The sequence below is a fragment of the Aphis gossypii genome, chromosome X (genome assembly GCF_020184175.1).
Source record: "Aphis gossypii isolate Hap1 chromosome X, ASM2018417v2, whole genome shotgun sequence".
Lineage (NCBI taxonomy): Eukaryota > Metazoa > Arthropoda > Insecta > Hemiptera > Aphididae > Aphis > Aphis gossypii.
This window is the reverse complement of record NC_065533.1, coordinates 16,264,684-16,287,649: the sequence shown is the minus strand read 5'-3', so window position 1 is coordinate 16,287,649 and position 22,966 is coordinate 16,264,684. Positions and strand designations below refer to the sequence as shown.

The 22,966-nt window shown below is 25.5% G+C and overlaps 1 protein-coding gene across 2 annotated transcripts; it reads left to right on the top strand.

The window, feature by feature from the left end:
* Positions 1-351: 351 nt before the first annotated feature.
* LOC114120323 (serine palmitoyltransferase 1) lies at positions 352-22,012 on the top strand. 2 transcript variants are annotated; one of them, XM_027982195.2, is made up of 10 exons: positions 352-1,075; positions 13,962-14,075; positions 14,646-14,747; positions 15,423-15,585; positions 17,079-17,211; positions 17,294-17,414; positions 19,209-19,400; positions 19,855-19,966; positions 20,849-21,111; positions 21,583-22,012. In XM_027982195.2, exons 1-10 carry the CDS (start codon positions 1,043-1,045, stop codon positions 21,763-21,765), a joined length of 1,416 nt encoding a protein of 471 aa, XP_027837996.1. In that variant the 5' UTR covers positions 352-1,042; the 3' UTR covers positions 21,766-22,012. The 2 variants fall into 2 exon arrangements, with proteins under 2 accessions (XP_027837996.1, XP_027837997.1); XM_027982196.2 differs by lacking the exon at positions 352-1,075 and having other exon boundaries at positions 14,604-14,747.
* The last annotated feature ends 954 nt before the right edge of the window (positions 22,013-22,966 follow it).

Genomic DNA, 22,966 nt, shown 5'->3' with positions numbered 1-22,966 from the left:
GTCTATAAAACGAGTGGGGCCTCTCTCTCTCTCTCTCTCTCTCTCTCAATAAACATACATATACGTTTGGGATGAGCCACAGTGTTTCCCCTCGTATTTAATAATATTTTTATATATATGTAGGTACACTGCGTCACAGGGGATATTTTTCGATGGTCTCGGGTGGTTGTGCTGTATACGAAGCGATTATAAAATGACAACGATCATGGTGGAGATGGTATAAAATAGTGGTGTTTATCTAGAGAAATGTTTCCCGTCCTGTATACCCGGTAAGATCCCTCCTTTATAATAGAATTCCGCTGGAGGGAGACGCGCTTACATGGTAGGTACGTCATCCATTATAATACGTAACGGCCGCCGCCACAGCGGACGCTGTGCGTAGAACACGTTTTGCAAAAGAAAATAAATACCCAGCAACAGTCGTCGTGAACGAGTGCTCGCCGCTTTTATTTCGGTACTTCAAGACGAGTGACAAGAGCTCAGCGCGTTCGAACATTTCTTTTTTCTTTGAAATAAAATTCTACAATTTTTTTTTCTCCGCCGTCCGACGCTGCACAATTGCCACCGCTGCCGCCGCCGCCGCCGCCGCCGCCACCACCGCTGCCCGTTCAATCGCGTGTGCAGATACGTTCGGAAGTATACGTAAAAAAAAAAAACATTTACAATAAATAATTATTATCGATACACATTAATGACCGTCGCCCTAGGGTCATTTGCACACAGAGTCCTTGACACTAAACCGTTTCCGTTGAGTGCGCTCTTCCCGCCGTTTTTTTTTTCATTTTCCGTCGTGCAGTTAATGTCCATTGTTGTGTCGGCGGTATCATTGTGCTCTGCGACCGTCGTGAAATCCACTCGTCTCCGCCGTAGTCGTAGCTACTGCTACCGCTACCATAATACTATTTCTACTTCAATCACTATTACTTAATATATTAATACTATTACTATTACTTTTACTACTACTATACTACTACTACTACTACTACTACTACTATTACTGTATACTACAGCTCTACAACTGTTGCCGACGATTTTTGCTGCCATGTATTTGCTAATCAACTCGCTCTTCAGTCAGGTAAGTGACGGTGTCGTCTAGACATGTAAGCTTCGATGTAGAAAGGAGATGATCGCTAAAGTGGTGCCGGAGAAAAATAATATTTTGATCTATAGAAATGTGTTCGTCGCATACGTATAGTATTTTTTTTTTCGAAAACATTAACCGGCCTTTGAACGCATCATGAATGTTTTTGTTGTTATTGTTAGTTTTAGGTCATGTTATAGAATTTAAAATCGTGAGCCGACTTTAAATGTGATTCGGCACCACTGGATCATCTCGCTTGACTAATAATTTAGCTATCCGTCCAACAACGGTACTAATTTTATATATATATATATTTTACCGCCATAAAAAACATAGATATGCGTGCTGTTACCGCTTTTAGGATTGATCTATAAGCAAGGACGGCTTTAGATAGGATTGACGTGTGTGACCGCTGCACAGGGCGTTAAAATCAGAAAAGCGCGTGAGAGGTTAATTTATAAGACTTTACCTATGTCTAAACATAAATGCATCACACAAATGTCGTTTTTCATCATTTTTTTTTCCGTTCCTTATTATTAGTGTGTTTAGGAAAGTGAGAGAACCTATATATTTATATTCATATTTATTACAATCGATGAGAAACTATTTAATTTTATTTCCGGGAAAATATTTTTATCCAAATATCTAATACACGCCGCTAGCGTTGTTTAAGTCACTTAGGTAATTTAAAATGTATTTCGATAAGCATAAGTTAATATGATAGCAATGAATATGTTATTATTATTTATTACTGTTTTTCTGAATAGACTATATCAAATAGTGTACAATATCTACGTCTAGTCTAGTATGAAACGCGCGTGACTAAATAATTATTGACCTTACTGTATAATTTGAAGCTAAATGTTTTGATAATTATTGATGTTTGGTACATAAGGATCAATATAAAAATTAGTTTAAAACAAATAATTCAATAATTATTTACAATATTTACTGATAGCTGATATGTATAAATGTATATAGGTACATTATTAATTATTATTAACCCAATAAAATTTATTAATAATCTGCACAGTCCGTACTATACAGAATACAAATCATATACCCGTTCTCATTTTAAATAACTTCCACTTAATGTGAATCAAATATTTTTAAACTAGGCAAAAAATAGTTATAGTTTAAGTATGTAAAAAAAAAAAAATTGGTAATCCGGCTATTTTGGGCATGTCAAATTAATAACAATTTTGTTTAATTGAAAAATTGATTTAATTTTGTTTTTTTTTTTAAATACTACATAATTAATTGATTACAAATTTATGTATGTCTAAATGTTAATATATAACTGCATGAAAAAAAAATTGTAGTGATAAATGAAATAAGCTTGACTATTTTTTTTTTTTAATATAATTTCATTTCACTGTATTTTTCTTTCAAAAGACTTAATGAAATAAATAAATACTATTTTAATTTGTATACCAATAATATAGCAATATGGAAATTACGGTGAATGCTAAGCTTATAATTTGAAAATAGACAAAACGTAATTTTATTTTAAAAGAGGATCACTTGAATTAAATTGGATAACTCATAACCAATACATTTCTAAATAATTTTTTTTTTCACTTATAGAAAATAATAAATGCTATTATTTATTAATTATGTATATTATATTAATTACCTATAATTTTTAAGTTGAAAAGAGTATTTATGAACTACCTATCATACTTAATTTAAAAAATAATTTCATATGTTGATAATTTTATATATATTATGTATAATATATATATATATATATATGTTACAGTTAAACTGTTGAATCAGATAGTTTATGAAATAACTAAAATGTGTAAGTATAATGTATCAAATTTTACAAAATACGAATATGATCATCGTTAAAAAAATCGTAAAAATATCGAAATTCAATATTTTAACTGTAATATATAATATATGTATGTACCTACTATTATATAAATTTGAGGGCTTGTAGCATTTGCATATTCATTAGTCATGAATTATAATAGATAAATTAAAATTATCATAAATAATACAAATTTTAAATAAAAATCTCTTCTTATTATTATAATATATGAGCCGATAAAATATTAATTTATGTAACAAAAATAAAAAATCTTCCTATTGCATATTATAATGTATTAATTAATTCCAAAAATTACAGTTAAATTGTAATTATACTATGATAAACGTAATTAGTGTTATCTCTATCAATAAAATAAAAAATATTAATATATTAAGTATATGTTTCATATTTAAATACTTAAATAAATATCACGCTTATCAATTTGAATTAACATGTTTTTCATTTAAATGATTAAACATTAATGATACTTTGTTGATTAAATTAAATTATAGTCAATAATTTATAATTATTTATTAATGGATTTACTCAGAATTGTATTATAAATGCTCCTATTATGCAGCGATTAATGATGTTGGACAAACGTTATTCTATTAGAAAATGTATGAATAATATCTACTATCCTGAGAAGTCGCTGACTATATAATAAGTTTTGAGTGTAATTCGTTATTCAGTAGATAGATGTGTTAATATTTAAATTGAATGATTCATGATTGCATACAAAAAAAAATATTTTTAGTGGAAACGGTATTTTTAAATTTATTTATATTAATTGTATAAATTATTTATTGTTCTATTGGTAATAAGCAATAAGCTAAGTCAATTTTTTTCCAAAACGCCGATATTTTATGCAATAATCATAATATTACCTACTAACTATTTACATATTTTTATCATTTATCATTGTTATTAATCTTTAAATCAAAACTAACATACCTTTAGAACGGCGTGTTAAGTTTGTGTTATAATTAGGTATTATAAATATTTTATAATCAATTTATCACAAAAAGAAAAAAAACAAGTAGAATCGTTAAATATTCAATTATATTAATATTTGAATTTCAAATTTCTAAAAAAAGTATTAAATATTTTTAAATTCCATTATAGGTAATGTTAAGAATAAGTGAAATATTAATTTACAAATCCTTATAGGCAAAACTTATAATATAAAATTGTTTTGCTGAAAGCGGTTTTTCAAATTTACAAGGTTTGTAAGACGGATATATACATGTAACACAATTTAAATTAATTACATTCCCTGAAACGGTTTTTGAGTTATCAATGCTTTAAAACTTTAAATTGCGATTAGGTATTTATAACATTTTAAAAGCTAAATCAAATTTTTATTTTTTATCTTTTATTGTTTTATTAGATTTAAATTAATTTATTCATTCGAGTTTTATAATGTTTATTAATAGGTGATAATATTACTTGCGTGTGTGCTTAAGATATGGATATAGGTATTATAAATAGAAAATCTATAACAATTTATAAAATGGACTGAATATGCCGTATAATATAGTTCAACGTTTCTACGTGTATGAATAGGTAGGTACCGAACTTAAAATATGAAATCCTTATATACATAAAAGAACAGACCTTTTTTATGTATCCTTTTTGTGACAACGCTATTTAACTTTTTCTCAATTTTTTTTCCCCATAATTGTTCCAAATACCTTCCTAAGTGTCACTACGTTGCCCGATTTTCAAAGTTGTGATTTTAAAGGGTTGAAATCGATAAAAAATATTTAAAAAAAAATAATAAGTATAAAATAAAAATAAAAAATAAATAAAATAATTCAGGTTGTTCTACTAACTGTATAAAAACCATGAGATGGCACATCATTGTATCTTATCCACTGTATTAAAAAAAAAAACAATATAACTTTAAAACTTAAGGGTTAGAAATTATAAACTTACGTACATACCTATCTAGCGGGATCTGCAAAACGGGCAACGCCAAGCTTAATGGCTATAAAATAACCTGACTAACTTACTGACTGATAAGCGTAGAGCCTGAACAGTGATAGATCGAGTCTTGCAATTTACAAGGTTACATTCGTACCACAAATTTAGTGTGCAATAAGAAAGCATTTTACAAAATTAGCATTTTAAAGTGGTGCTTACACAAGTTTTTTGAGAATCAAAATAGTCAATGAAATGTCTAAGTTTTGAATACCGTTAAACCGAATATTAAATAATAAATTAAAAAAAGATTGAATCATATTATAGAATTGGCATTTTTAACGGGCAACGAAGTGCACGGGGTCAGCTAGTATACAATATACAATTTTAATTAGCTTTTAATAAATTTTAAAATAAATAGTGTTATATATATTTTACAACAAGTTTAAGTATACTCGTATGTTAATAGTGTATTAGTAAAGATTATGGTTTGAGAAATTTAACTAACAAAACTATTGAGCTATTAATAACTAGTCTACTATTGATAACACGTTTAAAAAGTGAATAACGCTTTGTTGTATAGTAGGTCATTATAATAACTGATGTATAAAGTTTGAATCCAATGAGAAGTATCATTGTATACGAAAAACGATTCTGAACAAAGATGATTTGTCAATTTCCAGTGGTTGGTGAAAAATGTGGTTTATGTTGTAATGGCCTGAATAACCAACATTTAAGTTCTTTTATAATTACTGTAAGTCAAACTTATAGAAAATCTTATATTAAATTTTCAACTCTTAGGTACTTAAACAACAATTTTTATAAATTACACTTACAAAATAATTTGCAAGTATACATGATTTTGATGAAAATTTTGTCAATATTTGAACTTCAAATGCTACTAAAAAAAATTGTGCCTATGTATTCTAATAATTTTTAAATCACTATAAGACTAATTTATGAGGAAGTTTGTATTAAATTTTCAAGTATTTTGACTTAGCCAAAAAAATTTTATGGATAATTATAAAAAAAAAATAAACAAAAAATGTAATGCCTAAAATAAAATTAAAATAAACGAAATATTTTGAAAATTAAATTAGGTATGTAAAGAAAATGCCAATCCAAATAACTAGTGAAATTTTGAAGTAGGTACATACGACTTATACTTTTTGAATAATAACTACCTATTAAAACCGTTTGAAGATAAATCTTTATTGTTACGCAATTTCGTAAAACCTTGTTCGTCAGTCTTTCATAAATTAAGAAAATTAACTAAAAATAAAAACCAAATTAATGTAAATAGATGTAATATTAATTATTATGTTGATTCATTATTCTGAAGCACCATATTTTGAAACATCTTCCTCATAGCAGGATTAACAGTATCCATCCGAATGTTCATCACCACACATAAAAATTTTACATATGAGTAGCTTTAATTATATTGATAGACTTCAATTTTTGAACTTCATTTAATAATATGTTATATTTTTCATTTGTAATGTACAAAGAATTTTTATTAGTTTTTGCTGCGACAATTCTATTAAATAAAAGTTCATAAAAACGTACTTTAAAACTTGAGTGACGTATTGAAAGTAGGTGTACGTAATATACTATTCGTTACAGTTGTAAAACGAATACTGCTTGTAAAATTATTTTCAATAAGCCTGGATATCAATCAATGATTTGTATTATAACCTGTTTCATATCATTAACTAAATCACAATTTACAAATAACTTTTATCACATGGAGCACATAAGTAAATACATTTTTGGTTAACTAATTTATTCTATGAGTACTGAGTAGGTGTATTACACGTATCAAAGTCTTCCTTAATCATGATTTATATTAGTCAAAATAAAAATTTCCAAGTCAATTGCAGCAAAATAATTTGTAATAATAATATAAATGTGTGTACCAATCTAATATATTAATTAGTAGGTAGTATAATATAATACCTAATATACTTAAATAATAAATAATTATTATTCTTATATACGAGTCAACAACAAAGGAAAAAATATCATATAATTCGTAAAGTTTTCGAAATTTTACCAACGCTGGTTGTTTATCCTAAGATTTACCGAATCTCGTTTGTAAGAGTGAACTACAAAAATCATTCAAGATTTGACCAAACTATTTTGTGTATCCTAGGTTTTATCGGTATTCGTACTTCACCGTAACGTATATATTATTGAAATGAAATGTTTTTGTGTGAAATTTGTGTATCAATTATTTTAAATTTAGAATAAAATTAGTTGGTGTACTAAATTAAATTGACAGCTTTAATATAATCACACAAATTTCAAAGTATTATACATTTATATTATGAACATTGTGTATAGCATGTATACTAATTATAAGATTATAGATTATAGTAAACGTATCAAAAATCAAATTTTTTCGAATTTTTTAAAAGTCAATAATTTATTTAATGCAATTAAAATAAATTTTAAGTAAACGTTCAAAAACATTTTAGAAGTAGTAAAATCTTAATTAGGTAAATGTTCGGCATACCAAAAATTTTTATTGTATTATTAATGATTAGTATTAGAATATTACTTATACATTATAACATATAATAAAGAGTAACCTATTCGTATATTTAACTTTATTCAATGATTTTAACGGAAAACTGTATAGTTACAGCTCGAGGACATGTACATAATAACCATATCCGGCTCTACAGAAATAAAAATATACCGATTAGTTTTTATATAATACCTACATTATTTCGTTTTTGTTATCAAATGTTGTATTGTATTTCAAACTATAAGGATATTGTAACATTATAATACAAATCAAAATAATATACAGAGATTGAGTGTGATATTATATGCTACCATACATGTATGATACATATTTATGTAACACATAAACACAATACATTTTACGTACGTGTATATCTATTTTAATTAAATTGAAATATAACAAAGTTGATTAATTTTTAAGACACGAATACATTTATATAATTTGTAAAATGTACTATCTGATAAAGCCATAAATGTAGGTACCTATTTTTCGAGCTATTTTTCATTTGTGGTATGAACATAATTTTAAATGTATCATAACCTGACCACTGTACAGTCGAAATTTATCATTTTTCAGTCTTATCACTTATTTTATATTTATTAATCAATAAATTATTATTTTTTTATTGGTTTGATAAAATTGATTTATTATTATTTATTATAGCCAATGTGATAGTAATTAATAACTATTAATTAGTGACAATTAATTTCAAATAAATATTATCAAAGAGTAAAGATAAATATTTAAAAAGTTCCGTATGCACCATAAATGCATAATATAATGCCAAGGGTTCATAAGTCAATAATCGATCAATTATCAAAAATGTAAAAATTTCGTCCAATGTGTATTCATGTGTAGACCTACCGCCGCTGAATAAAGATTAAAAGTCATAACTATAAATATTATATTTACAAAGTGTAGCTGTCTGATAATTTTACTAGTAAACAAGTTTAATAACTGACAATATTCATTTTTTTTTAATACCTAGTTTTTTTTATAGTTTATTGTAACGAAGAATTCATGACAAAAACTTTTTTATCCACATAAACAATTTAAAAATATTTCTCGGGGCTTAGATGCTTACAAGATTAACGTCAGATCTTCGACAGTAGATAAGACTGATTGGTGTTCTTTGAATTACTTTAAACTTATCGACGAAACAGATAAAACATAGTTTTATTGATTTTCATGTTTTTACTATACACCTGGTACCTATTACCTTCCTACTTCGACTGATTTACTAATAAGTGTATATTTAGGTATAATACTTTTTAACTCAATGTATATGTAAATTCAATTTACCTAATTAAAATTTGCATATGTAACCGCTACCGTCTACATTCCTATTCATTTTCATCATACTATCGTTTATTGTCAGCTGGAGTATTATACTCTTTTATATTGACCTCATCAGTAATTTTTTCTTTTCTATAATCAGAGTTGTGCACTGTTTTAATTACAAGTAGGTATCTAAAATATGAATCTTAGATATCTATGAGTACACTCTACATTTCTGTAGTTATTTATGTTAGTACTCATACTCATACTCCTACTCATACACACACACACACACACACACACACACACACACACACACACACACACACACACACACACACGCACACACACACACACACACACAACACACACACACACATACACGCGCGGCGCGCGCATATACACGTCAGATAAGGACAAATAATATTAGACATTCAGGGATTGATTTGATTATCATGACGATAATTATCTATACATAAAATTTCTGAAATACAATATAATGTATTTATTTCATTAATCTGAAATGGAACATTTTATTTTAAAATTTTAAAATTCTTATAGATTATTACTTATTTTTTTTATGTTAAGTGTATTGTGAATGATAAAAACTAGTCATTGTCAAATTATCCTAGGTATTATTACTTAACAAAAGCAATCAATGTTAAAAACATTTTAAAATTATTAATATGGAATATAAACATTATTACTATTGATCGAATATTTTTAGAAAATACGGAAAATATATTTACTTTAGCTATAGATTCTGAGCGCAATGAATTTAAACAAATAACAGTATATATAGGTACTTGAAATAATTTTACTAAATACTGTTAAAGCGCATTTGTTGTTCATGATATTATATTTTTTCAATATTTTTAATTTTTTTAAGCCATTTATAGTTTATAAACATTTGAAAATTTTCATTTTATATTCCTTATATTTTTCATAATTATCGATAAAAACAATTAATATATTAAAATAATTTTGTAGTTAAAAATGTATACAATTTTCAATTTTTGTATGTATATATTTCTCTATTTATAACTATATATAAGCCAATTATAACTAAATAGGTAGTATTATGATTGTCATTAGAAATAACTCTTAAACATTATGGTTCACTATTTAGTTGGCTTTAAAGTGAATATATCAATAGCTAGTATGGAAAATTATCGATCATTTATATGTTTAATTATATTACTAGCTTATATTATATTTTATAAGTTATGTAATTAGATATATTCTATATAGTAGTATACTACGGTATATATTATATATATTAATAATACAAAATAGTGCTGGTAAAAACTTATATTTTTTTAACTTTGATTTTATGTACCACATTTATACATGCAAAAGATAAAAGAAGTAATTAATGCTTCAACGCGAAAAAAGTTAACCATGTAGGTATGCATTTTTATATTTTACCTGCTAAATTAAAAATACTGTTTACGAGTTCAACAATAGATAATTACTGTGATTTAGACTTTTATTTGTCAAACACGATGTTATATTCATCCATACAATAATATATGCTATGTAACATCCGCTAAAACTTTCAACATACAATCAAGATAAAAAAATTGTAATGAAATAAAATAGTTTCCAAAAACGTTATTCATATCAAAAAATTATAAATAAAATATGAATTTTTTTTCATTTCTCATAAATTGTTTTTTTTTGTTATATCGATTTTAATTATTATCAAATCATTCATATTTTTCCTACTATCATAATACTATAATCAATAATTATTAATTTATGCACACCGTCTCCAAGGTCATAATTAAAGACCGGATTCTCGTGCAATTGCAACTTTTTTTCCTTTTCTTTAAAATATTTAATTCCAAATTATAAATCCGAATCAAGAGAAGTAGATTAATTTAAACGTAGTTTTATTTTGCACGAAATTGCACGTTTTGCACTTTTTATTCTAAATTGCACGATTTTGATTTTTGTTGCATGAAATTTCATATTTTGAATTTTTAAAATTAAACTAGATAATATATATACAGTGGAACCTCTATAAGTCGAATTTTCGATAACTCGAAGGAATGCCTTGGCCCCTGCCTTACAATATATATTTGTGTTTCGTGGTAAAAATATATATAAAATATTTTCGTCGCTTGCTACAAAATGAGTACTATCACTTCTGTTGAAGTAGAACGAACATTTTCGAAATTAAAAGACATATTGAGTGATAGAAGACACAATTTTTCTGCAAAAAATTTTGAAATGTATAAAATTGTAAATTTTAACTCAATAAACAAATATTTTTTTTATATATGTATAATAGTTAAAATTAAAATTAAATAGCTTAACTCTGTTGGTAGGGGTTTTTTTTTACATATGTATATATTTTTATCAATCTTTTAATTATTTTTTAAATTTTGTATTTTTTTTTTTATTAATTGCTAATCTTGTAATAGTGTAAAAAACTGGAGAAATAAAGTATAATTTAAGGGTTTAAATCAAAGTACTTTGAATGTTTACAAAATGTTGGTAAGTATTAAGCGATTTTAGGCAAAAAATACATTTTTGCACGATTTAGGAACTTCATTGCATGTTTTTGCAATTTTTAAGTTATTAACTGCACATTTTTTTGATTTTTCTGCATGAAAATCCGGTCTCTAGTCATAATATATATCAGGGGTGGCCAGCGAGAAGAGATTCGCGTGCCACCAAATATACCTATTAATAAATATGGAAGAGCCAAAATGTAAAAAAAAGGTAATATTAATTATTATAATATAATACATAAATTCATATTAAAAAATTCTTTTTGTAAAAATGAAAAGATGCGAGTCTCAAAAGTCCAGAACGTTGTTTACCCACCCCTGATATATTATATTATAGTATTTAATATAGGTTACTAGACATTCAAATTGTGTGAATTAATCTGTTCTATTCTATGAATACGTTTCACTTCACTATACATTACCCATAGACGTTATCGTGTATAAAACTTGTGACCATACCTAACACGTCCTTCTTTATTTTTTTATAAACGTCTTAATTTTTCTATACATTTTAAATATATTTTAAGTTTATTAGTATGTTGTGGTGTTATGTATGTGCTAAAGAATAAAGAATAAAAATCTTTAATATTAGGAAAATTGAAAATAATTATAGATACCTACAACGCTAATATTTCTATGTTTCACAGGGATATTGAATGATTACTGACGGTTAAAACCATAACACATATGGACATAATATAGTTAAAAAACTGTTTTGTATAAATTATTTGATACAATTATAATTATATAAAAACGAATAATTTATTAAAATAATAAATAGCAATATTGTAATATTGTAGACGTACGTTGTACAGGACAAAAAACTAAACAATGGTTTTGCATAACAAGTGGGTGTGTAATGTGTAGGTATAGACTCTAGATTAAGCTTATAGTATTAATTATCATGTTATTTATGTGTGAGGGCATACTAAAACCTATACTCTGAAGAGAGTATTTGAACCTGCGAGAATAATCAATAAACATTTTTAAAATATTCATTGAGTACGTTTTAAAATGTTTGTGGTCAGGCTACTTGAACTTTGATGATTACATTTTTAGATTTAAAGAGGAACAATGAATGTATTGACTGTGTGTGTGTGTGTGTGTGTGTGTGTGTGTGTGTGTGTACATTGATTTATAGTAGAAAAAATGTTTTTATTTTCAAATTATTAGCTTTTCTAATAAGAAAGTGAATCTATTTATCTATTTGATAATTTAGGTTGTTTGGGAGGTCAAATAGTTTTAAAATAATACAATAAAAATTGGGAGAAAATCGGAATTTTTATTCAATTCTAATATTCGACAACATCGATTTTCCTATTTTATTGTAATTCAAAATCGAATGCTCATAAATAGGTACTTACAATTTTCAAAAATGTTAATAATAGAATTTTTTATAAATGGTAAAATTTTTAAAATACTTTTTATCAGGTTAAAAAGTTTAAATGTTTAACACAAGGTTCCTCATAAGTTGTTATTATAGGTAATTATTTAAAAATATTAAAAATACTTTTTACTTTGCATGATTTTTTTATACGCATTGATATTTAAATTTTAACAAATTTGTCAAAATTACGAAACGACGTTTTGTATAGTTAAAAATTTATAAAAAGCTGTTTTATAGAAAACGCTTCAAGATTTACAAGATTTCTCATAAAAATTCGTAATGGTACCAATAAATTGAAAATATATACCTATTTATAATATTTATATTATACATATTAGATTAAAATTTGGATAAAACATATACCTACAAAGATATTATATGAACTTATAAAACTTATAAAGTTAATGTGGACCCATTTTCTTATTTAATCACTAAATTTCACATGTCAGCATTTTTTCAGCTTTTTTATTTGTAAACTATTTGTTTTGTTGTTATATAATATTTTTATTTTTATATTTATTTCTCTATATTTGTATATCTTTGTTTATAGAAAATATTTTGTAATTCAAATATGTGGGTATAAACTGTCTACTCTTATAAAATATTATCATTTATCTATATAGGTAAGTAAGAACGGCAAAATCGTATGATAAGAAAATTTTTCTCGCTTCACTTAAACTTTTTAATAATTATTAGTATTATTTTATGATTGTATATAAATGATGGATTTTTGTATGATACAAGTTAATTATAAATCTTTAAATTTTTTTATTGTATACAATTGAATCGGTTTGTACTATTTATTGTTGTAAAAGTAAAAGCTGAATTTAAATTATCTAGTTTAATTTTTTTTTTTTGGGGGTTTTTTTTTTTTTTTTAAATAATAATTAATTGTTTCGAATACATACAATTAAGCTCTATCGTTGTTTATACAATCAACTTTAAGCTATTCCTTTGATAAAATTGCCCGAAATGAATTCGATTTAAAATGTAAATTAATTTTCCTAAAAAAATGCACCGACCTAAAAACTTATTATATTGGATACCGGGATGTCGGTTTCAGATATATTTTAGAATGTAGATATTCAAATAATTAATTTAGCATTAGTTAACTTAGAATGTTTTAAATAAAAAAAATTAAAAATATATTTTTTCAGTACTTTGAATTTTTAAATTTTTGTATTTAAAAGCTTATGACACTGCAGGATTTTCAAATATTATTAGGTACTCAATTTACATGTTTGATAATTAGTCTTAACTCATTTATATAATTGTTAAAATTAACGTTTCCATTTTGTTTATCAGTCATCACAATATCATTGATAAAAATATCTGATAGCTGAATATTTATTTGTATTAATTTGAAGACACTAATTTGTATAAATGTAATAATAATTTAAAAGTTTGTTCATGGAATGTTTTAGGTTCAATTCAATCATATTTACGTAGAGGGAAGTATACTCCTTGTACTTTTGTGGATATTGTTTAAAAAAGCCATAAGTTCCTCAAATGTAAAAAGGATCGAATTATCAGAAAATGTGAGTTATTCAGGATATCATCTATACATATCCAAATATTTTATTTTTTTTTTTCATAATGAATTACAACATATCTCAAAATGGTCAAAACAATTTTGTTTTAAATTTTATTAGTAAATATTATAAAATAAAGAAAATCTATTTTTAAATTATTTTTTTTAATTTAGTGACCATTATTCATGTCAAATTGTTGTTATAACTTAATCGATAATATTTTCGGTTACTTATTTTTATTTGTATCATTAGATTAGTATTTAATTTATTAATTAAATTAAAATAATAAATTTTATGTTTATCTATAGTATTTCCTAACAAAAATAATGGTGGGAAAAAATCTTGTTTCTAGTTAGGTACCGTTTTTTTATGTTAAGACGGGTGGTTGTTGTGGAAGAGTGATACATTTTCCTTATATAAATGTAAAAAAAAAATGTTTATCGTGATTAAAGTAAAATAAAATATGATAATCCTACCTCTATTTACTTAATTCTAGGAATTTATATTATTTATCATTATTTCATGGTGTTTAAGGTAATTCTAATTATGTGAAACCTGATTACTTTTTTTTTCAAGTCGGACGTAGAGCAAAAGATTAAATCGTGGACTCCAAAACCTATAGTAAATACAATTTCCTTGTCTGCGTTACCAATGGAAAACTATGTTATTGATGGCAAGGTAAATAAATTTAATAAGATACTACACTCGCATGTTTTATCACTGTCTAACATTCGTACGTCATGAAAAATATTGTGTTATTTTTAGCTAATATTTTGTATAGAGCGAGTACCTATTAAAACCAAAACAATATAAAAACTTAGGTACCTACAGTGGCGTAGCCAAGGGGGGGCTAAAGGGGCTATAGCCTCCCCCATAGGCCGTATTTTTTATATTGTTTTGAAATATTTAAATTTAAATATGGACATTTTCTTAAAAATTTTACTAATATATTTCTTATTAGTAGTTGTATACTTGTATAATAGAAAATTTGAATTAAAAAAGTATTATTAAAAGTGTTTATTATTTTTTTTTTTGTTTTTGATTTTCAATAACTCAAGTTAAAAGTGTTTAGCCCTCCCCATAAAAAAATCCTGGCTATGCCTCTGGGTACCTATATGTGTTTGTAAGTTAGTTTTTATGATAATTCAATTTGTAACATTTCAAAGTGTAAGTAGATAAATTTACATTTTCTGAAATCAAATTTGCCATTTTTGTATACGTTTGTTAGACGCACACGCTAGTGTATAGTCCAAAATTATAATCATTATTATGTATTGCATTATATTTAATATTTTTTATGTGTATAATGTTAACTAGATTTTGTTTTTGTTTGTTTTTCATTGTTGTCGCTAGACTGCACATTATATCACAATTAATGGCCAATCGTGTATAAATTTTGCAACTCACAACTATTTTAATTTCATCAGCGACAAATCAATTGAAAATAATGTAATAGATGCGGTGAATAAATATGGTATTGGTTCTTGCGGACCTAGGGCATTTTACGGCACATTTGGTAAGTAAAATCCTTACGTCACATAATAGTTTTAAATTTGTTAATATGTGCACTACATTTTCGATTGTTATATCGTTACATATAATAACCATTGGCTCCCTCTCATATTGATTTGTATTTAAATATAAGAATCGACAAAGAGTGAACCGTTAATGACATTAATTTACATTTATAGCTAATGAGAAACAAGCACACAAAAATATATTTTCATAAATGCATGCAAATCGTTTTCATTGTACACACAATCATATATTTATTATAATCTTCGAGAATCAAATAGAAGAGAAACAATAGAACAATGTATTTTTTTACATTTGAATATGTAAATATATTATAGATTAAATTCCAAAAAATATTAAGTACTCACTACCTAGTCGTATTTTAGTAATAAGGTACCTATTATTTGATTTACATTAAATTAGCTACATTTAAAATGATTTAAAAAATAAAAATAGTTTTAAATTATTAATATTTTAGATTCTTGTGTAGATCAATGAATTTATAAAATACACAATTAAATATGTGCTTTTTTAATGTTTATGTTCATCATAACCTTTTGAAGCATTTTCAATCTTTATGATTTTTTATTTATTTAAACGAATAGTGATTTCTTTTTTTTTATTGTTTTAGTCAAAATAATAAATTGTTAAGCTTCTAGGTAATTTTTAAAATAGAATTGTAAAAAAAAACTTGAACAATCGTATTTTTGTTTAAATATAAAATACTAGTATGTAATGAAAATAATAAAACAAATTATAATTTTTATACTATATTATGCATATACGTAATTTGCAATTTGCAGGTCTACAATGCAGTTATTAGGTAGCTTCTAATAAGTAAATGTTTTCGTTTCTTAGGATTAATGAGTTTAGAATAAGTAAGTAGGTCAGGCCCGTAGCTACGGGGGGGGGGGGCGTTGCCCCCCCTAAACCCAGTTGTTGCCCCTCTAAAAATATTAAAATATAAGAAAGACATTGTTTTTATATATAATAACCCCCCCCCAAAAAAAAAGTTTTCTTTGCCCCACCTGAAAATTTGGTTTGGCTACGGGCCTGAAGTAGGTATATAGTGTACTTTATTAATATATAAATTTAAAAATGGTTGAAAAATAAGCAAATTTAAGTTAATTTAAATTTAAATTTATTTTAGTTCTTTACTAGTCTAGCAAATCATTTGATGGTTTTCTTATCGTTTGTATGTAATTATTACATATTTATATATATGTATATAAAAAAATGTAGTTTATATGGTTGAATCTTCTTCTATAGGTAATGGCGCTAAATAATATTGTTCAACAAATTTAACTATAAAAAAGGTACATTATGATTGATGATTTTAATTAACTGACAAAATGGTTTCTATAATTTGAAATGTTGATGTTAGTTTTTGAGTTAAGGAACAGGAACTTGTAATTCCTGTAATTTATATATGTATTGTATTAAAATGTGATGAATTTAAACAATAATTAGAAACTTCTTGTTTATTGTTTTTAGATATACACATTGAACTAGAGGAGAAGATTGCTAAATTCATGGAAATGGAAGAAGCCGTTATATACTCGTATGGATTCTCTACTGTTACTAGCGCCATCCAAGCATACGTTAAGTCTAAAGATATTGTATATGTGTGAGTAGTAAATAGCAATCCAATACTATACTCAACCTATAACAATTGCTTTTGTTTTGTTAATAAAATTGAAACATTTTAGGGATGAAGAAGTGAATTTTGCAATACAAAAGGGCTTACAAGCTTCTAAGGCAGAACTAGTGTACTTCAAACACAACTGTCCAGAAGATTTGGAACGGTTGATCTTAGAGAAAAATTCAACAGTAAGTAATTTGGCAAAACGGATCGTGGAAAATTATATGTTCCTTCGTAATTTTTGTATATGAAACCTAATTAAATAATTCTAAAAATGAATTTTAAAAATATATCTTGATAAAAATCGTACTTCAATTTACAAAAAAAAAAAAATTGCTGTTATACAATTATATACTAAGTTAAAATTGTGTATAAGTACCTACTGTGTATAAATAATAATCTAATTTGTAACCATTTTAATACATGTTTTAAAAACTATAAACATTTTAGATTCTAAGCTGAGCGATGAATCTATTGTTTTTACAACAATATACTTTTTTAATTTTTTGTGTATATGTCAACACTATCTATGGTAGAAAAATTCTTTGATTTTAAACTTTAATGGTCGTTTTTGACCTGCAATTGAATTTAATTAGTACTTGGAACTTAGGTACATCATTATATAAGTATTTCCTACACATAATATAATTTTCTAAATATTATGTTTTTTTTTCGTTATTTATTAGACGTTTCACATTTTCGATTTATTTTAAAACATTTTTAGATTTTGAAAGAAGTGATGAAAGTATTGATTTAACGATGATATGTGATTTTTATTTTTGCTGTGTCGGTGTATACTGTACAGCATAACTTGTCATATAATGCTTCAATTTCAAACATCGGGGGTGGTTTCCGATGGCAGAGTGAATATTCTTGGTGCATTATAGAGGTCAAAAGTTTTTTTTTTCAACAGTTTTCAGAAAAAAAAAAGTTTTAAGCTATTTATAGACAACTGAAATTTTAAATTTTTCTGAGAAATGTTTTGAAGTGTCGATAAAACAATTTTGGATGACCAAAAAATTTAAAAATTTAATACAAAGTTCCTTATGAGTTGTTCTCATAGTAGTTAAAAAAAATCGTTATTAATCATAATTTCATTTTATAAGCATTTATAGTTCAAATTTTTACAAAATCACGGATTCAATACTAAGTTTTTCATAAGTTTTCCTAGTAGCTACAGAGAAAATTCGAAGCATCACTACAGGCAAAATTTTAAGTGCATTTGAATTTTAAATTTTTACGAAATTGCGTAACGCTAACGATTTATCCTCAAACGATTTTAAATATTTGTTATTATTCAAAAAGTATAAGTCGTAGATACTTGAAAATTTCATCATTTATTTAGATTGGCATTTTTCTTACATAATTTAATTTTCAAAATATTTCGTTTATTTTAAACCTATTTATAGGCATTTGAAGTATTTGTTTTTGTTTATTTTTTTTTTTATATAAATATCGGTAAAATTTCTTTGGCCGAGTCAACATATTTAATACAAATTTAATACAAAGTACCTCATAAGTTAGTCGTATAGTGATTCAAAAATTATAAGAATACATACGCACAATTTTTTTTTATTAATATTTGAAGTTCAAATATTGACAAAATTTTCATCAAAATGATGAATATTGGAAAATTATTTTGTAGGTATAATTGATAAAAAATTTAGAATAAGTAGCTAAGTTGAAAACTTATACAACATTTTCCATAAGTTTGATTAACAATAATTATAAAAGAATGTAAATGTTTGTGATTCAGGCCATTAAAACATAAGCCGCGTTTTTCACCGACCACTGAAAATTATATCCCAAATGATAAATCATCTCTGTTCAGAATCGTTTTTCGTATACAATGATACCTACCATTGAATTCAAATTTAACACATAAATGATAGTGACCTATTTTACAGTTGAGAGTTAATCACTTGGCCACTCTTATTGTTTTCTTTAAAACATAAACTTCATATGCTCGATATTATTTACAGAAGAGAACAAGAAACAGAAGAGCGTTCCTGATCGTCGAAGGAATTTATATGAATACTGGAAATATTTGCAACTTGCCAAAATTTATTGACATTCGAATAAAACATAAGATTCGTATATTCATTGACGAAACTGTATCATTCGGCGTTCTTGGTGATAAAGGTCGTGGAATTACAGAACACTTTAATATACCGGTAAGGATAATAAAATGATTTTTTAATTCAAAAGGAAATAGATTTTTTTTTTCAACAACACAATTGCATCTATAATATTATTACTTATTAGCAAATAGCAAGTAACAATTTTATTTATTCTTAAATTTAGATAGAAAAACAAAAAAATCTATGCGCTTTTATAACGTAATAATTGTATTATATCAGGGGTGGCCAAACAGTCGATCGCGATCCACCGGTCGATCTTGGACAATTTCAAAGTCGATCGAGTTAGAATTAATTTTTAGGGCCACGCGCTCTATATGTTTCTTAATAATTATAGTTATTCAATAATAAAAAAAAATGTATGGAAGTTGATCCTCAAAGGTGAAGTATATTTTTAGTAGATCGTGACCAAAAAAAGTTTGGCCACCCCTGTATTATATATAGTTAAACTAATGATTAAATATACTATTATTATTTCAATTTTTTACAGAAAGACGAAGTCGACCTAATCATTGGAAGTTTAGAGACATCCTTGTCATCAGTTGGTGGTTTTTGCGTAGGTTCAACATTTGTTGTCGAACATCAGAGGCTATCTGGTCTTGGTAATACAGTTTATGCTATTATTTATAATAAGTTTATTTTGATAATATAAATATTAAGAACCCATTTATAATTAGCGATATAAATAAAATTCAATATAATTTAACAACGTCAAAGATGTGTAACAATACAATTTTCCCTTTAAAAAAATTAAAAATCATTATAATTGTTATTAATTTTTTTGTAGCCTTATTTTTTTTTTTTTTTTTTTTTTTTTTTATTATTCAAAAAGTAAATATTTATATTTATTTTTTATTTTTATCACCGTCGTCTTGGTAAATTTGATAAACAATTGATTCTGATTAAATAAGTGATAAATAAATCTAATTTTCATAATATATGAAACTAAAATAACTAATGTACATATTATTGAATAATCTGTGAATTTCACCATTTAGATATTAAAAAAAACTTGATATTTTCTGTAGGTACTATACACAAAAATATTAGATCATTGGTTGTTAACATAATCGTTATTTGCTAGGGATATCTTACAATTATTCCAATCAAAAAATAATAATAGTTACAGTAGGAATAATCTAAATAATAAAGGTAACAAAATTAAATAACATCATGAAATCAGTCAGAAAAAATGTTTTATCCAGCCCAACAACATAAAAATGTTAAAACTAAAACACACCAAAGTAATATTTTTTTAACTTTTGAGTAATAATATTTGAGGATATTATGAAAATTTTAGTTATTTCAATCATATAGTTTTCGGATTCTGTAGTTTTAGTTATTTTTATCTATTTATGATTTGCCTGAAAATATACATTAAGTATGTACTTTCATACTAGTCTATATTATTTGATAAGTTATTTTTACATTTATTTTAAGGTCGTTTAAAGTAGACAATTATACTTTACGTATTTATTTTTCAGGCTACTGTTTTTCTGCATCGCTACCGCCACTACTATCAGCGGCCGCTATCAAAGCTTTGGACCAAATTGAAAAACATCCAGAAATGTTGGTAACATTGCGAGAAAGGAGCATAAGTCTACATAGAAGTATTTGCAATAGCCAACTGACCAAACATTTTATACTAGAGTCTGATGCAACAAGTCCATTAAAACATTTGTACCTAATAGATAAGTCCCTATCACTCACAGAACAACAGCAAATATTGAACAAGATTGTTGATTACGTAAGTCGTAAATCCTAGACATTATTTCAGAGGTTCTCATCATTTATTTTTTATCACCACCTTTCCCTCCAACATGTAATCGATTGACCAATTTTGTTAACAATAAGAAAGCTATATTTATCATGGTAGGTAATGGTTAGGTATGACCAGGTATACAAAGTGGATAATGTGAAATTGTGGTAATGTGTGTGTGTAAATCCTTACTTTTAGCCCTCTCTCCTTAAAGTATCAAATAGATCTAATTTTCTATCATAAACTTCCCTGGAAGTTAAAATCAAAGTAATTTCACTATTCCAAAATGTGATGACAAATAGAAAAAACACACATTATTTCAAAATCAATATATTCATCTCTCCACTGGGAATTAAAAAACTACTAGATACTAACCAATCATATTTAATACAGTCTATGGTAACCATTGAAATACTTTTCAGTTTATACTAATTTATAATATTTTAAATTTTGTTTTAGTGTATATCAAAAGGTGTAGCGATTACTACAGCTGCATATTTAAGTAATCGTGAATACAAGATACCTACGCCCAGCATCAGACTTCTCAATAGTATCAAAACAACAGACGGAGAAATCGATTTCCTAATAAATACACTTTTGCAAGCTGTCAGTGTGTCAAGTTCGAAAATACAAATATTATAAAAAACGATGCGGTTTTATTCAATGCTCATTGCTCACTCAATATACATTATGGTCGCTATCTATATTAATATTATATCATCTCTACAAAACATGCATTGTAAACTATACTTATTTTTTTTTTTACATTAATTTACTTTACACTATATACAAAATGTGACAATTTGTAATCGATTAAATATGAACTATTTCCTATCTATCACAATAACGATAATAAAAACAACAAATGTAATAATTATTATTTTTTCAATACATATTAGTTATTATTTATATAAAAATATAGGTGAACGTAAACACATCAATATGATAAGCTTTAAGTGCTTAGCCCTCCCAAAATTGAAACCTCTTTAAAAATTTTATCCTGTGTGTTATTTTGTTTTGAAATACTTAATTAAATGTTTGCCTGTGCATAAAAATAATTTGCAGTCATTGAAGAAGTGTTGGTGTTTATCGCCCTTAAACTCTAAAAAACTATAATTATCTCACATATATTTTGTCAATGGTTCTTTTATTTTGATCAAAAATATTATGATAATGAACAATTAAATAAAAAAAAGCAAAAGTATGCCAAATACGTAAAGAATCTCTAAATATGCAAAATGAAACTTTACATTCTTAACCGTGGTACCTTAAAATGGATTTTTATGTCATCTAGTATTAAATATGACTTAGTAAGATTGATTACAAATTTACGAGCCCTAGTAATGAATATAAAAGAACATTCAGTCTTAAAATTTAAATTTAACATAAAATAAAATAAGTTGAGAACTTTTTTACTATATGCCTAATATACAAACCGTATAATAAATTTTAATTTAAATAAAAATATAAATAAAAAATGTTATAAAAATCACGAATGTAAGTTTTATAGTCTTCATATTTTGGGCGTCACCGTTTTCGGCCAAAATGTACTCTTTCCTTTTCGGCCGTTGTCACTTTTCAGTCAACACTTACAGGTCCCTTTTCAGCCAAAACTTACCGTTTACTTTTCGGCTAGCATAATTTTATTTAAAATTTAAAATGTTAACAACTGAACATATTATTTAACATATTACTATATTTGTTAAATTAAAAATTAATTTTTGTTTGAAAAATTTTACTATTTTTGTAGTCCTCATAAAAATATGTGATCTAAAATAGAACAATGAATTAGACACGCTTTTAAGTATGGAACGGCAACGACAAAATAAATATTATATTGAAG